The 15,842-nt window shown below is 44.4% G+C and overlaps 8 protein-coding genes across 8 annotated transcripts; 2 read left to right on the forward strand and 6 right to left on the reverse strand.

Moving 5' to 3' along the window:
- The first annotated feature begins 313 nt into the window (after positions 1–313).
- On the forward strand, positions 314–1,920 carry EAF01_000308 (uncharacterized protein). The gene is made up of 3 exons (XM_038908558.1): positions 314–1,372; positions 1,437–1,537; positions 1,590–1,920. Exons 1-3 carry the CDS (start codon positions 1,195–1,197, stop codon positions 1,845–1,847), a joined length of 537 nt encoding a protein of 178 aa, XP_038775464.1. The 5' UTR covers positions 314–1,194; the 3' UTR covers positions 1,848–1,920.
- Positions 1,921–2,341: 421 nt separating this feature from the next.
- On the reverse strand, positions 2,342–3,353 carry EAF01_000309 (uncharacterized protein; the record flags this gene model as incomplete). Its single annotated transcript, XM_038908559.1, has 3 exons — positions 2,342–2,639; positions 2,715–3,215; positions 3,277–3,353. 3 exons carry the CDS (start codon positions 3,351–3,353, stop codon positions 2,342–2,344), a joined length of 876 nt encoding a protein of 291 aa, XP_038775465.1.
- A 320-nt stretch (positions 3,354–3,673) lies between these two features.
- EAF01_000310 (uncharacterized protein) lies at positions 3,674–4,338 on the forward strand (the record flags this gene model as incomplete). Its single annotated transcript, XM_038908560.1, has 3 exons — positions 3,674–3,799; positions 3,870–4,079; positions 4,132–4,338. 3 exons carry the CDS (start codon positions 3,674–3,676, stop codon positions 4,204–4,206), a joined length of 411 nt encoding a protein of 136 aa, XP_038775466.1. The 3' UTR covers positions 4,207–4,338.
- Positions 4,339–4,695: 357 nt separating this feature from the next.
- EAF01_000311 (uncharacterized protein) lies at positions 4,696–5,196 on the reverse strand (the record flags this gene model as incomplete). The annotated part of the gene is made up of 2 exons (XM_038908561.1): positions 4,696–4,788; positions 4,951–5,196. The coding sequence occupies 2 exons, from the start codon at positions 5,194–5,196 to the stop codon at positions 4,696–4,698; spliced, it is 339 nt and encodes a 112-aa protein (XP_038775467.1).
- Positions 5,197–5,315: 119 nt separating this feature from the next.
- EAF01_000312 (uncharacterized protein) lies at positions 5,316–6,730 on the reverse strand. The gene is made up of 4 exons (XM_038908562.1): positions 6,414–6,730; positions 6,189–6,357; positions 5,987–6,131; positions 5,316–5,913 (listed from the first exon to the last, which is right to left on the reverse strand). The coding sequence occupies exons 1-4, from the start codon at positions 6,520–6,522 to the stop codon at positions 5,587–5,589; spliced, it is 750 nt and encodes a 249-aa protein (XP_038775468.1). The 5' UTR covers positions 6,523–6,730; the 3' UTR covers positions 5,316–5,586.
- A 381-nt stretch (positions 6,731–7,111) lies between these two features.
- Positions 7,112–9,030, reverse strand: EAF01_000313 (uncharacterized protein; the record flags this gene model as incomplete). Its single annotated transcript, XM_038908563.1, has 4 exons — positions 7,112–8,449; positions 8,561–8,605; positions 8,656–8,703; positions 8,842–9,030. The coding sequence occupies 4 exons, from the start codon at positions 9,028–9,030 to the stop codon at positions 7,112–7,114; spliced, it is 1,620 nt and encodes a 539-aa protein (XP_038775469.1).
- Positions 9,031–10,962: 1,932 nt separating this feature from the next.
- On the reverse strand, positions 10,963–14,060 carry EAF01_000314 (uncharacterized protein; the record flags this gene model as incomplete). The annotated part of the gene is made up of 5 exons (XM_038908564.1): positions 10,963–11,547; positions 11,621–13,087; positions 13,136–13,419; positions 13,472–13,761; positions 13,825–14,060. The coding sequence occupies 5 exons, from the start codon at positions 14,058–14,060 to the stop codon at positions 10,963–10,965; spliced, it is 2,862 nt and encodes a 953-aa protein (XP_038775470.1).
- Positions 14,061–14,857: 797 nt separating this feature from the next.
- On the reverse strand, positions 14,858–15,558 carry EAF01_000315 (uncharacterized protein; the record flags this gene model as incomplete). The annotated part of the gene is made up of 4 exons (XM_038908565.1): positions 14,858–14,902; positions 15,036–15,241; positions 15,297–15,348; positions 15,448–15,558. 4 exons carry the CDS (start codon positions 15,556–15,558, stop codon positions 14,858–14,860), a joined length of 414 nt encoding a protein of 137 aa, XP_038775471.1.
- Between the last annotated feature and the right edge of the window lie 284 nt (positions 15,559–15,842).

Here is a 15,842-nt window from a genome sequence, read left to right on the forward strand (position 1 = left end):
CCTGTACTTGCAGAATAAGGTTCGACGTGTGATTCGACAATGAATCAAATCTGGAACTCTCCGCTACTACCCGCATCGAACTTCATGTCTTGGGCGGTATGGGTGGTACAAATGAGTAAAGTAATAGCTTCCTCTTTAAACAGACGCAGCGCAGCGTCTTACAACTGAAGGGTTCTGTCAAGAAAAACCCCAAGGCGGTCAAAAATCAATGGCAGAATTGTCGTGACTTTAGGTTGGAGTAGGGTACCCTACGGGTCTCCTACCTACCTCACTACTCATGCGCGATGAACGAAGTAAATTGCACACTAATTAAGCAAAACCTTATATTCAATGTTTTAATCCATATTTGATAATCAAATGCGTTCAATGTTCCAATTCGAATCCAACAATTGAATCCTTTTCATGTTCTAGGTTAGATTGGAGATTCGACTACGTTTGATGTTTCGAGTCAGTTGAGATATTCAGATACAGATCTAACAAAACCATTCTGATGTGGTTTATGTTGTCCACATGGAGCCTACCGTCACTGTCCTGCTCTTTACACCTCCTCACTATAGCTTTAGTTATGTCAATATCGAGACAGAAGCATATTGAAGTTAAAGTTGCTGTAGCACCGCATGTAGACTGACAAGAGACTGCTATTGACAGTACCCTGGGCTACCCCTAAAGAAAGGACAATTTCCTTAGAATTCCAGTCCACCAATTCGAAAGTTCGAGATTTCTGGGAGTTTACGAGGAAAGAAAAGGCAGTCGATGATGTCAAATTTGGTACTGTGACAATCTTAGTGATCTTGATTCGTTCGGCGTAATGCTATTGCGCATGAACATCTCGTCCTTTAAGATACTACCCAAAGCGACAGTATCTGGACGGCCAGGTCTCACGTTTTCGCAGGAGATATTTAGTCTCAAACAAAAAAGGCGGCGCCACATTCTCAACTTTCTAAGACATCCTAATCCTGCCGAGAAAACGTTGAGATTTTGGTGTGTTCACATATGGTCGATCTAAATCGCATTATATATTTCATTTCGTTTTCAGCACTTAGGTCACCTGCACTTCCTACCATCGTCGACGCAAACACTTACGAATAGATTTCTTTATTTGATTTTCTTTATCTTTTGTTCAATATTTCCTCTCAATAAATTCCCGGTGGGATCTCGAGCACTTTCTTCTAAGCACATATACCTTCACACACAATGGCAGAGAAAATCATACAACTGGAGCCGACGATGGAACAACAACCACTTGCTATTCCGCAAGACAAACAGCCCCAGGAGCAACAGCAGCCACCAACGAGCTATTCTAGTCTTGACGTCGTTGAACAATCAGTATGGTCAAATAGTATCTGGAATTGCTTCTCTCCAAGCTCACTTTGTACTTGACCCCCGATCCCGCACTTTTGACCATTCCAGCCAAACTAATGCTCTCGAACACTCAGGTCTCAAAGCGTTCTTCTGTCCATGTTTTGTTTATGGCAAGACTCAACATCGCATCAACAAAGATCCCAATCTCATGGGATATTCACGATTTAATAATGACGTATGTCGTTATATGACAAATGGTTAGTGTCATACAAGCTGACTTCTGATAGTGTTTTATATGGGCGGGTGCTCAATGGTGCGGTCTAGGAGCCATATTCACCTTTCTTCAACGTCGCCAAATTCGAACGGAATATGGGATTGGAAAAGCAGGAGAGGGAGAGATCAAGGATATAGCTATGAGTTGGTGTTGTCATTGTTGTGTTCTGATGCAACAGGAGAAGGAAGTTATCATGAGGAATCAGGGTAGTGATGTTTTTCTACAGGGGTATCAGAGGACGGAACCAATGGTGATGGCACAAACCGATTGATGATAGAGGGACTCCAGCAGGAAGGCAAAACTAGGACATCAAATCACTCTAATGAAACCATATATTGAGAACTTATATGTTTTTCAACACTTTATAATAATACTAATCAGTTTCCATGATTCGAAGCTTATAATTACATTTGTGCACCCTTTGGTTCGAAATATTGATTGTCTGGTTTGATATCGACTCTTGAGAAAGTACCTAATTTCGGTGTCCTATTGTTTTTGTCCTGCTGGAGATGGGCAGTCGAAGTTTGGATGGTGAAAACGGTGACATGGTCGGATTCGATACTTGAAATGGAAACACGTATTGAGGAGCACGAAAAGACCCATCTGACTCTGTTACTAACTCTCTGAATGTCGAGCGTACATGTAATATTCCGCAATGACTAGCACGCTCTTCTTGGTATCAATTCCCATCCCATCCCACTATCCTAAACGCCATAACATCGATCCACACGCCTCCCCATCCTAGCACCCTTTCCTACCCCTCGCTCAAATCCCCCTCTTCCTCTTACCCTTCCCAACCTCCTCCTCCTTCTCTTTACCCTCTACCTTCTCCCCCCTCCTCTCAACCCTCCTACTCAAAATAACATAATCACTCTCCAACACCTTCCCCCCCTTCAACCTCTTCGGTTCCGGACTATACTCATCCTTCTCATATCCCAGCTTCCTATAAAACTTCAACGCCGCTTCATTAGCCGTGTAACACGTCAGAATTGTTTTTTCGACGCCGGGAATGGCGCGCGCAATGCTGGTAAGGAGGGACATGAGATGGGTGCCTAGGCCTGTGCTGTGAGGGTGTTAGTATCTTATTGGATGGGGGCATGATAGAGAAGATGTAAGTATTGGAAAGAGTAAAACGAACCCGCGTAATTCATCCATGAGATGTATCTCATAAAGGTAAAGCACTTTAATGCCATCCTCAAACGTAGGCATAAAACTCATAAATCCCTTGATTTCTCCTTCTCCTTTTCCTTCCTCTCCACGTTCTTCTATAATGATCTCCTCTTTCACCTTTTCCGAGTCTCCACGATTTTCCTCTCCTTTTACATTCCCATCCCTATCCTCACCCTCATCATCGACCCACTCTCCCTCTCCCTCACCCTCCCCAGCCCCAACCCCAACACCCACCTCCCTCACAACCAAATACCTCAAATCCCACAACTCCATTTCCCTCTTCTTCCTCCTCGCATTCCACCCCCCCTTACTCTCCCTATAATGTTTCCCCGACGTCTTCTCAACCAACTCCAAAAAAGCCGTTAGATCTTCCCGACGTAGCGTACTAGGTTTATACAAACCCAGTTTATATGATTTCACCGCTTCATCTTCAGATTTCGGTGAAGGGTTGTAGAGAGCATATGAAGATCTACCAGATATTAGAAATGTAAAACTTGATAGGTAAAATAAGTGAGAAAGGGGAATTATACCGAGGAGGCATGTAATCACGTTCAAAATCCTCGAGAGATTTCGCGCATGCGATTGCGATGGAATCTGAAGTAGACATTTTTCGATCTTTCCTATTATTCGGAAAAATCGACAATTTTGATGCTTGGTCTATGATGAAGAATCAAAACTCCATTGTGAAACAGTTTCTCTAGGTGATAAATTCGTTTCTCATTTCGAATCTAATCTACCTCACTATCCAGCAAACACGTCTAGAAGTTCTAGACAATCTGCCCCGCGACGCGAGATCCCGCCCCGCCCCACCATCTACCCATCCATCTTCATCTAACGATCATTCTTTCTTTCCACAATTTTACATCTTAACCCTACAGTTCTCTTAAATTCCCACCAAATACTCAAACTCTCGTATCGCATCACAAAATGCGCACTCCCCCAGTACGAACCTCTATCCGTCTCAGCAACATCACACACCCAATCCGTTCCCATTCACTCGCCAAACCCCGACGGCCATCGAGTAAACTCGGTCCTACCGTGTCACTGGATCATGTATGTCTGATTTTCTACCTACATATATATAAATATATGAAAAAAAGAGTAGAGTTTAATGAAAAGATAGTTTCTCCAGAGATCCAAGGCTCTTTCACTCTATAGGAGGATTCTCCGGGATTGTCGACGGATTCCCGATGCGGGGTCTAGGGAAGAGACGAGGAGGTTTGTGAGGGATGATTTTGAGAGGAATAGGGGGGTGACGGATCTGGTGGGTTTAATTCCTCTTTGTTTGCTTGAAGATGTGTTGAGTTGGTCTCGAGATGGGGAAAATTGGAGGGTAGGAGGTCTTGTGGAGTGGCGATGATAGCTAACAAATGCATGGGGTGTAGAGCCAAATCAAGTACTTGATTGGGACAGGTAAAACGCAGTGGGAGGGAATGGAAAGGTATATTACTGGGATATGATGTATTATCTAGGTTGTGGGAAAGTGATTTAGGGTGGGAAAAAGGTTGTGTATATATGCATTAACATGGAGCAGGTGGTTATGGAGTATGGGTATTTGAAAATAATTATCGAGGTTTGTAAATGGCGTGAGCAGACTTCTTTTACGGGCGGAAAGGAGTATCTGAATCCTCAAAAGGCTCTATATATTCATTTGCCTGGCTTGTAGATTTTATTTGTTTGTATTCTTTTCTGATCATGTATGTGCGGAGGTGATTCTTTACTCTGCCAACATATCTACTACCTCCCTCAACGCCATACCCAGCATCTAGTGCGTACTCTTCATATAGAGTGATACGCATATCGTACATCTCACTCCCCATGGCTCTTTCGTCGAAAGCTCAAAATCCTCATGATTCTGGGCAACCCGCAATTCCGCATCGTATTCGATTAAAGTCTCCCGTTCTCTGCTCTCCAACTTGGTATTTCGCATCCCGTATAAATTCAATCATCTATTTTCCTTGCCTCTGCTTGTGCTTGGGGTTCAACGAACAAATGATGTAAACATGTCCCTTCCCCGATTTTCCGCCCTTTCTTCTGACGCTCTGTAATGTTACCACATTAGCATCCATCTATCTGGTCCCTCATAGTCGCAAATGCCCCAAAAGTCTCCACAGCGCTTTCCTCGCCGTCTTGTTCAATTTCTTCTCTCTCCATCCCCGCACAAATCCAAAGCTTCTTCCCCCAGAAATAAACACAAAACATACCTTGCACCCCTCACACAACTTCTTCACCGAGCTCCTAACCTTCATGCCCCTAACTTGTTCTGCCCCCTTTCCACTCGCGCCCAAACTCGCACTCTCCTTAACCCTCTCCATCAAAGCCAATGTTGGTCTCTTCGCCATCTGCATCGAAGCAAAACATCTTGCGCCAGCCAATTGTGTACTTTGCACTCGTCCGAAAGCCGGGAAAACCATGCGAGCTGTGCGGAGAAACATGGTTGAAGGAATCATTTTATGGATTTTGGGGTTGATTTGATATATCGAGGGATATCCGCTGACCAAACTGCTCGTTATTGCGTTCTTGGAGTGGAGTGGACTGATATATCACAATGGAGGGACTGAGGATTTTAGAATGACGCTAGTGCACGGCCGTTTTCCATCGAAGTGACTCCCGGTGAGCTTGCTCTCTTCTAGTAAGAATCGATTTATTTGAACCATGAAGCATTTTCACAAATGATTTCTGAAAATAATTTCCTACATATTCTGAACACATTTCTTCAAGGATTTCAAGACAAAGCATTGGCATCCATAAGAAATAAAAATTCGAACATAACATTCCGAGTCTCGGTGAACAAAACTATAAAGTTTTCCTCTATTCGACCGAGATGCACCAGACTCCAACTACAAAAACTTTCCAAACCACTCCACCAAAACCCCATAAGCCCTCTCATATTCCCTCCGCTTCACCTCATCTTCCAAATCCGCTCTCGCGCTCAAAAATCCATGTACCTGATCCTCAAACGTCTCAACATATTTTTCCTCCACCTTCAACTCTTTCTCATAAGCATGCATATCTTTCCTTTCCTCCTCCGACGCCAACACCACGTGAGGAATTGTAATCTTCCCCGCGTCTTCTACGTCCATCATACCGGGATGCAATTGAGCTGATACTTTCCATGGACTATTTGGACCGGATGTTATGGCGATGACTTTTCCGCCCCAGCAGTACTGTATCGTTAAGTTAGTTCTTAATTGTATCAAGGAAATCCTGAGATAGATGGTAAGGAAAGAAGAAACATACCCCCACAGCACCCCAACTTTTCTCTCCATATTTCTCTTCAATATTCTGCAAAATACTCGGAATCCTCTGAATTGCAATATTTGGTTTCCTCGAAGCAAACCAATCCATAAGTGATTTCATTTGTTCGTCAGTCACAGGCGGATACCTAGAAATCCCATCAACCTTCCTATTTTTACAAAGACAGACACCAAATTCTACTCACCACTCCATCTTCGCCGGTTGTCCTTCAAAGAAATCCGGTATGAAGACTTGATATTCCTCCCCCGATCCTTGAGCTAGTATATCTGCTCCTTGAATGGTTTGTGGATAGAATCCAAAGATATCGTAGATGACTAGTATGGCTTTCTTTGCAGATGGCGGCCCTGAAACATCTTAGGGCATTGTCAATAGCTGTAATATATTCCTATCGAATGGGAGTGATACTCACAAGTTTTGAGACCGCCGATGGTTTCGTAGGTACCTTTAGGAGTGTATCCTTTCGAAACGACCGGTGGGATATTGCAGCACGCGGCGCTGTGGCCGTTGATTGATTGCATTGTTATTTTATGAATGGGAATGGAAGAAACTTAGATGTATCTGCTGGAAAGTGCCGGCTAGTCTTACATTTATGAGTTCCTCGCGATTGGAATCACGGGATAGCTCGTACGTATAACGTTGTTGAGGTGGAGTTCATGCTGACATGAAGGTATCGGCGCGGCGAGTAAGACTGAGATGTGAGAGACAGAGGTGGGGTGAAACGACGAAGCCATTTGCGTCAAGAATTTTGACACTTGTACCCTCTGTCGGTGTTCCATTGATTAGTTTCAGTAGATCACTGCCTAATTCCTTTTTTTCAGACGAATTATAATTACAGTTTACGTCGCTGTTAAGGAAATGCAATGGTAAAAGAAAAAAGAAGATTGAGATGGAAGCTATAACAGAGCGATCGGATGGTGGTCAGAATATTATCTCATCAACAATAGATATTATAAAGATCTATATCTATCTTGACAATGAGCTACATAGCTTCAAATGTAGAGATATCGTATGCGAGAATCCCCCCCTTTCCAACGCTACTCCAACAATATACTATATACAAAGTCCAGCTTTCTCGCCACGAAAATCTCAATAAGGGTATCACCAATCTCAACTGTAATAACAATACTTTGTGAAACAAGCTGTGCATTCGCTTGGAAGGGTCTGACCAGTCTTCTCCATAAACGCACAACCTAAACAAGTAGGCCATTCGGCATCATTGCCCTGAGTTGCAACTTCCACGCCATTTGCAATGACTCCCGCGGAAGTGGCTGCTGGATAGATCAATTGGGCAGTCGGGACATTGCTAGCAAATGTATATTGTGCATTTGGGAGGTAAACGATTGTTACTTTGCTTGTATCGCCGCAGCCGAAAAATGTGGCTCGCTTATTGTAGCCCTCGGCGACAAAGGTCTCGACGGAAGGAATGACTGGCATGCGCGTGAGACCGGCTGTCAGAGATTGTACGTATGTGGTAAGAATTTCGGATCCGTTGGGCCAGTTGTTCGCATCGTCTGCACTGTTATCATTCACGATAATAGCAGATATGTTTCTGTCCGGTTGCAGGAACGGGAAAATGGGGTTGTTTTGCAAGGCTTCTCCACCATCGACCAAACTTAATGTGTCCTGGGCTGGAACATTGTTTGCAGAGTTAACCACGCCTGTGGATGAGTCGTATTCATAAAAGGGATTTCTATAAATAGCATATAAGTCTTCGGTGGTTACCTCATGAACGCCGTCAAGAAATGCAGAAATACTTTCAAATGCATTTGAAGAACCATTGACGGGCGTTGGAACGCTGAGACACGCCTCGTTGAACAGACTACTTGAGGTTCCTAGGATATAGCCCAAGTTATCGTAATTCGTGGTACATGTTCCAGTTGGTACACCATTTTTTAGAGTAGTGCCAAGATATTCAGTTGGCGTGAAAGCAGACACGTCGGCATCCCAGGAGCCAAACTCATATGGAGAGAACTCATACATCGTAGCATTAGGACCGGGCTCGCATTGGCCTAGCCATGTCTTCACTCCCCTGCTGGTAATGATTGGAAATGGGACTGCATGTGAAGTAAAATTGGAAAGTGTGGCGACCGATGAGAAAGTGGTTGATTCGCCATCATTTGCGAGCAATTGATAGCTCAAAAGTCTCCCCCATGGATCAGTGAGAGTAGTGTGGAAGCCTGCTGCATCTTTTTCAAGAAGTTCTCCGACGATTTTGGCGTATGCTACGACGAATAGTAATCCATCAGGGTCGAAGAGTGATTCTTGAAACGCCGTTTCCCAGAGATTATCTCGCAACCACGAGACTGTTGGATAGTTGTTTCCGGCAAGAGATGAAAGAAACCATGATCCACCCGAAAGACCTGCTTGATATGTGATGGCTTGGTAGAGACCGCTTGTAGAAACATCACTGTCCCGTGCATCAAGACCTTGAACTACACCGGCGCTCTTTTGGAATAGTTAGTATTGGACTGCTTGGGAAAGATGGTCTAGGAGATATTTCGACGACGCATGGAGCGCCGCAGTTGTAAAGAATGTCTTTTAATAGAAATTACTGACCGACAGCAGAGATCGGTAGCCCCCACCACTGTGGGTAAGCGCGATCTGAATAATATTAGTTACCGAAGATATGAGCCTGAGATAGATATACATACCGTTGGCAAATCATCGGTACCAAATCCCGAGTTTGTCTTCTCCAGCCACTATACATAGAATTAGTCAAAGTTTAATTTCAAGCCAAGAGAAAGAGATAGGAACTCGTAATCTCCTCTCGCCTAAAACATAGCAAGTGAAACCAGGCCTAGGCTTAGGTGAATCAAAAAGACAATGATATTTCGTACCGTTTTCAAAGCGACATCCGCAATAGCTTTTCTCGATACTCTATAGGATTCCTCATTGTCTGAAAGACCATTTGCAGGTCTAACAAGTGATACCCCTGAAGGGCATGTCACAGAGGTGGGCGCGTAAGAAGCGCTAACCACGCTACTCCCCGTCAAGAATCCAAGTAACGAGGATATTGACCAAACCATTGTTGCTTTGAGATTCCAAATCGAGTGTTGGTTTTGAAAAAGTAGATTGAGAGACTGGAACTTAGAAAGGTGAACTCGGAGTGCAATAAAGAACAAAGAAGAGAAAAGAAAGGTCTCCTTGAATCACCGAATCCAGATAGGATATGATGTGAATAGCAGTCAGCAATCGATCGACTGCATGAAGATTGGCTGATATTCAGAAGGGAGGTGTGCTTATTTGTACCTGAACGATCGACCTAGCTTTTGATGAAAGATAGACATACTCTATATATGGTCCAGTTTAATAAAGTTGGGGGAAGGGAGGGTTTAGTGCGACATCTGGTCTGTTCATGAGTGGGTGTACAAAAATACAAATTTGGGTCTTCCAAACGGTCACTGGAATACCTTTCAGGTCCATAAGTCTCGGTGAAGATAGGATCGGCGGCAGGCTGGTGGATTAGATAGCAAACGCCCCAATAAATCGAGGTTACCATCACACATTTTTGACGCAGTGACAATCGGACTATATGAATGGTCAATTTGAAATTGACCAGGGGCAATCACGACGTTGTGCAAACGTGGACATCGTAGCCAGTAAGGAATCACACGTGTGTGAAAGTGCTCTAGCAAAAGCGAAAGGCTCGTGAGTTCGGAGGACTTTTTACGCGCAAGGTGACCTGGGTACGAATTCGAAATCCGAATCAGGAAGCTCGAATATGCTTCCCTCGCTATACGTTTTGGGATACATTTCCGATGGTTAAAGAAATTTGAAGTGGATGGATTTCAAAGTAGGCTGGCTGCTTGCTGTCGGCACCACTGTAACAACGTCGAAGTTAAAGAAAGGATAACCGCAACCGATCAGACGGATTCTAATTCTACGCGAGTAACGCGACGGTACAGTTCCGTACGGATCGATGACTCCACGGCTAGCTCCATTGCTTGACTGATTCAAACGTGAGGGATGTAAGTGCAGTCGGATCGTTTTGAGTTTACATGCGAAGTAGTACTAGGTAACCTAGCTAGAGTGTGACTAGAGAAGCCTTCAAGAGTCAAATAAAATTCTAGAAAGTCCCTCGGCATTTGTTTTGTAATCGTGCATATCGTAATTTGTCACACGTGCGTGCAACTACCTACTAGGTTCAAAGGTGCCTGAGCACTGCCCGTCGAGTCCGTACCTATACGAAGTACTTGCGCCGAAAAATATAATTAAAGTTGCGAGCGGCCTTACCTAGGTACTGCATGATTAGGTACATGCAGGGGAGGCCACAAGATTGAGTCGGGGTACGGGGGTGCCGGTATTTGTTCAGCTGGGTCTTGAAAGTCTCCAAAGAAATACCTAGATCAACATACATACAGCATCACAGCCAGCCATAACTTGGCATCTGTCCTCCCTCACAAAAGTGTCTGTGTACTTGTTGTACTCGTGAAACCATTGAAAGAAAGAGAAATTCACCACTGACGATACTCTCATCGCTTGCTGTGTAATCATCTCCTTCGACATTCCCTCTGTCAATTGGTGGAAACAATGGTAAGCTAAAGAGGACAATTAGAATGCTCTGTAGACGGTAGTGTTGCCCCATTCATGAGAGTGGGATTGGCCCTAGTTTGATGTAGCTTTTCTTCTTTTTGAGGATGTCAAATCCGAAAACTTGGCCAGCTTGCAAAGTCGTAATGCAGAGAAATGTGCCTTCATTCTGGCTCTTGCAGGAATGGGCCCGATATCTCAGCTTGCATAGATTATTTAGCGTTGGTAGTGTATTCCAATCAGATCGAACCTTGTGTATGAACGAGATCACCATCACGATATCAAACAATTTTGGAAGGTGTACAATTTTTTCAGTTTAGATTAATCGAATTGCTGTCACATGTGTTCTATGTTACAAAGGCCATTGGGCCGAATATTTTCCGTACTGTCTCCTGTGATTTCTAGACATGACAAAAGAAATGAAAACCTTAAACTGCAGTCGCCTCGTTCCCTTCGCTAGCAGGTTTAGCAGCTCCGCCATCAGATTTCTCAATGCTCTGCTCCTTGCTCTCATCAGCTTGCACGTCACGTTGTGCCATTGGCTTTTCCTGAACTTCTGGCTCTGCTTTGCCGACAGTTTGAGGGTCAGAACCTTCGACGTCTGGATGAGGTGGTGCGACTCCAACTACGTCATCCTCAGGAGGGTTGATCTCATTGCCTTGAGCATCCACCATGCGAGTTCTGGTTTCATATCTGGTCTTGAAGCTGACCTTTCCTTCGAGAGACTTTACCGCCTCAGGATCAAGGATATTGCCGTCTTGATCTCTGTATTCAACCTTCTCTTCGCGGGAAACAACGCTGTGACTAGCGACAGGGGCAGCTGGCGGTGGAGAGACCAAGCCTTCTGGTTTCCCTTCTGGTGCTCCTGAGACATTCTCTTGTTCTACAAGGGGTTTCTGCTCGCCAGCCCCAGCCTGTGCTGGGATTTCAGCAGCATTAGTTGGGATCAATGGCGAGTCTGTCTTGTGGACGTCGGCGTTCGCATTGATAGACTGAGTTGCATAATCAGAGTACTAAAAGGATTAGCGCATGTTCTCAATGTGACCAACTAGAAGTAGTCGTGAATAAAAATAAAGTTGAACTTACATTGTTCAGGAAGGTATTGCAATCCCAGTCCCACTTTTCGAAAAGTTTGACTTGTTTGCAGGCTGATTGTGTCCATGGATTGCCGTATGCCAATGGAGAGTAGAGAGCAAAAACAACAATGCTAAGCAATAGGAAGATGACCGCGCCAATCCTTCCAACGAAAGGGCGTTCACGCAAGCCAATACCAGGAACACGGGCAGTGATAAAGTCAAAAGTCTGACACAACGCGATGATGGAGAAATAAAGTGCGGGGAAGTAGTGGTGAAGGAAAAGCTGACGCTGCATCAGGTAGAATGGGAAATAGTGGAAAGCCCATCCAAGAACAGATGTTCCAATTTCGTAGTCGAATCGTTTGAAAACTGGATTATCGTAATCTCTGAACCCTCTTTGCCAACGGAGAACGGCAAGTCCTTTAAAGGCTACGAACATGACAACAGCCAATGTCGAGCTCCACCAGATTACAGGATTACCAATGAGGTAGATTTGACGATTGTCTTTGCCCCAGAAATTAATACCACGTCTGAGAATAGGCCAAGAATCAGGACGGGAGTCCCAAGCATGAGATTCAACCAAACCAGCATTTGTGTGCCACATGACTTTGTTGAGCTCCCAGAATTTGCCGAAGAAACCCGGATTCCTGTAATTGACTTTCTCCGCATCTGCTCCAAGTTGAGGATGTTCATTTTGCTCAACATACCAAACACTGTTGGGAAGAGTTCCTCCCTTAGCGCATGTGACTTCTTGCTGCTCTGACGCCCACTCAGGAAGCTTGACTTTGTGTGAGAACAAAACACAGCCAGTCATAATATGAACAAGTCTAAACTTGGTCTGTATTGTTCGTAAGCGAGTCTTAGCCAATTCCCCGTCGGACATTTTCTTGATGATCTCGACACGGAAGAAGTCGTTAGCATCGCCTTCAAATCCTTCGTAACCATAAGCGGACACCTCGTTTTGCCAATCCGCCTCAGTAACTGGCGGTCGAACATCATGAGAATGGAGGCGACGATGTGTAGGTTGATGGTATAGCTTGAGGACATCACCGTCTTGAATAAGCTTTGGTTCAGGCAATGCATCCCAAGCTAATGATCCGTTGATTGGCTGTCCGTTGATATCAAGTGGTTGAGTCTGGTTCTCCAAGAGCCAGATATTGTTCTCGTCTTTGTGGGGGTACAATGTGATCTGCTGTTGCTTGCTACCAGTTGGATACATAAGATTGTGAGAATGCAGATATCCTCCTTGGGTGTTGTGATGCCTGATGCTAACTCGACTTCCAAAAGCAACGTCTACGGGAACATCTTGCATGGACTTCGAGTTAAGAGTTGCTTGAAACTCAGAACTCATGAACCCATCACCGTCTCCTGGGTTAACCAGACATAAGAAGTGGATACCAAACATGGCCATATAGAATGTAAGGGGAATGATAATAAGACAAAAGATTCGTGCTACAAAATGCTTGGCGAAAATGCGCTGTACTTGTCAATATTTGAAAAATTCGTTAGAATGAAGGGCTCTTACCGGTGTGACGGTTTTTGCATCTCCAAGCAAAACCCACAGTTGCAATACAGTAAGACTACCGACCCAAGCAATTGTGAAAAGTCCAACCCATTTGACACTGGCGGTGGCTCCCAAACCAAATCCCGTCATGACCAGCCAAAACCACCAGCTCAGTCCAAATGCTTTCGTAGGTCCTTGTTCATGTTGATTTGTGAAAGATGTGAATGCAAGCGCTGTCATGGCTGTCATGATCATGAGAGGAGAGTCGAGAAGAATTAGACGTGCTTGAGTAAGTAATCCATTTTCTGAAGAGGTTAGCCTAGCTTTGAAAGCAGAATGCTCCAGAATTTGACTCACCAAATATAATGAATCCAGCTCCCATAGCAGCTGTCATGGTTCTGCAACCTGCGGCCTTGAGGGTTAAGAACATGGTAGGGACCAACAGGATTCCGCAGATAGCTGGTAATAATCGCATAGCAACATATGGTACACCTGGTTCGACATAATCCTTTCCGATATCCTTGAAGTCAAATTCTCCATCAAATCCAGCCAAATATCCCGCAAGTGTAATCAACAGTTTAGCCAGAGGAGGATGTACGTCCATAAAGAATTTACCCTTTATGTATTTTGAGGCGAAACCACCGAAGCTACAATATTATATGTAAGTGCTTGTTCTAGGGTCAAAAGCCAATTGCACCATGACAACTTACTGGACTTCATCAAATACCACACTGCTTGGTTGGTAGATGCGGAAAAGTCTGACGATAGCACCCAACAGTGTCAGGATGGTCATGGCCTGAAAGTCGGAGCCAGGGAGGAGGAAGACATCTTGATCTTTAACACCTTCAGAGGTATAATCTGTTGATTTCTTGGTAACAGGTTGCCTTGAAGGGCTCCTCGAGCCCTTTGCGACATCTGAGTGCACGGATTTTCCAGTACGTGCCATAGTGTACTTCAGATGAAAATCGAGAAGCTCTATAGATCCAAGGAGCTTCTAAAAGCCCAAATTCCCAAAGAATTAAACCAGCAAGCTCGAATTGGTCGTATTACCGGAAAGAGTGTAAAGAAAAATAAATGGCAAAGGATTAAACGTACGGCATCGAGGTTGGAGGACAAGTCGCCTGTTAATATTGAGAAGTAAAATCGTAAGGGGGAACTTTTTGGAAAGGGCCAGGTATGGTTTAGAGTGACGCGAGGGTAGCCTTTTCTATTAATAAACTTCACCAATCAATCAATCAAATTTCAGCCTCAGCCTTTCCAATCTTTAACATATGGGTTCCCATATGATGGATGCGCTTTTTTATAAAAAAAACAACAACTAGCTTCAGTACATACATCTCTATCAAGGAGTACTTTGAGAAATCCTCACACATTGTGCCAAAGCTACTGTAAAACATTTGGTGGAACTTCTTCGTAAGGCTGAACTTTATATATTACACCCAGGTGTATCCCTAGTGATGTGAGTGCTTGATGTAACAATCTTCGCAACCATGAGTTTTACTGATCGTCCGTAGGCATGGGACATAGGGTTAAGTGTTAGTTGTCTACGAACGAATTGCTTTGGAAAGATTTCGATTTTTCACGGAAGGCCCATCTAAGTGATTACGCAAATCAGAAAGTTGTCCCAAGTCTAACAATGAGAGTTCAATGCAGCAAATAGCCTCTTCCGCTTATGTACAGCTCTGCCTAGTCTTGCAACCCCCCCCCCCCCCCAAAACCACAATCTGTGTTTGTTCCTCTGATCTAATATCCGTCTTTGCCCCACTTGTTGTATTTCTCGTGTAGCTCCTGGAGAAGTATGTTAGTATAGATATAGAGTATATAAGAACCTAGCCGACTCTGGCAATAGCACACGGATATGAACAGGAGTGTACAATTCGTAGTGCTCTGTAAGCTGGATACATGGGGGAAGGAAACCTACCTTTGGCAAGTTAACATTGGGTACAATGACGCTGTGCAATGCGCTAGGTGCGTCCTTTGGTGGGTTTCTTGGGTCACCGGCTGGGTGGTATTGGTATTTGAAGTCCTGTCTGGCGGCATCGCCTCTGGAGCTCTCAGTCTGCCATGGCATGGTACCAGGAGCGACGTTTACTTTAGCTTCTGAGGTAGCTGAAGTGGGTTTACCACCTAGTAACACAAGTCAATTGGAATGCTCAGTACGGGTCGAAGGAAATGATCCCACCGAAGTAGTAGCCGGCCAGACCAAAGGCACCGGCCATAACACCGAACAGAACCTGCGCAAAATACGGATTAGTCAAATCTTCGGGGTACACCTAAAGCGGAGAACAAATAGGACTACAGTAAAGCCGGATGCGTTTTGTAGTTTCACTCACGTAGAGTTCAGGATCTCTTTTTGCGCCCTTGTTAAGAACATGGCTATCTGCAGACTTTGCTGCAGACTTAGCTGCTTGTGCGCCGGCTCTTGCTGCTGCTTGTGCGGACATTGTGAAAGTAGTGGGTTTGATGTTGTATCGCGGGTGAGCAATAATCTATCCTAGAAATGGTACGATGCGATTTCCAAGATGTTTTGGCGGAAGATGTTCACAGATTATGTCACCAAAATCACGTGCTGATGGTCGAAAATGTGCCATGTCTGATTGGCGGAAGTCTCCCATGTAACAACTTTTCTACAATCGAAGCTTGTTGGGAGTGAATGTTTCTATGTCCTTACAGAAACATTAACGAGAATGTGTTAATGGACTGGCTACCAGGATGAGTACATAGGTGT

Source organism: Botrytis porri (genome assembly GCF_014898465.1).
Source record: "Botrytis porri strain MUCL 3234 chromosome Unknown BPOR_001, whole genome shotgun sequence".
Classification (NCBI taxonomy): Eukaryota; Fungi; Ascomycota; class Leotiomycetes; order Helotiales; family Sclerotiniaceae; genus Botrytis; species Botrytis porri.

Bases quoted from the DNA above. Each gene is read 5' to 3' on its own strand.
- EAF01_000308 (XM_038908558.1), top strand. From the start codon at position 1,195: ATGGCAGAGAAAATCATACAACTGGAGCCGACGATGGAACAACAACCA. The intron at 1,373-1,436 runs GTACTTGACCCC...TCGAACACTCAG, and splicing joins CTTCTCTCCAAGCTCACTTT to GTCTCAAAGCGTTCTTCTGT. The intron at 1,538-1,589 runs GTATGTCGTTAT...GACTTCTGATAG, and splicing joins ATTCACGATTTAATAATGAC to TGTTTTATATGGGCGGGTGC.
- EAF01_000312 (XM_038908562.1), bottom strand. From the start codon at position 6,522: ATGCAATCAATCAACGGCCACAGCGCCGCGTGCTGCAATATCCCACCG. The intron at 6,358-6,413 runs GTGAGTATCACT...CAATGCCCTAAG, and splicing joins CATCGGCGGTCTCAAAACTT to ATGTTTCAGGGCCGCCATCT. The intron at 6,132-6,188 runs GTGAGTAGAATT...TGGGATTTCTAG, and splicing joins CAACCGGCGAAGATGGAGTG to GTATCCGCCTGTGACTGACG.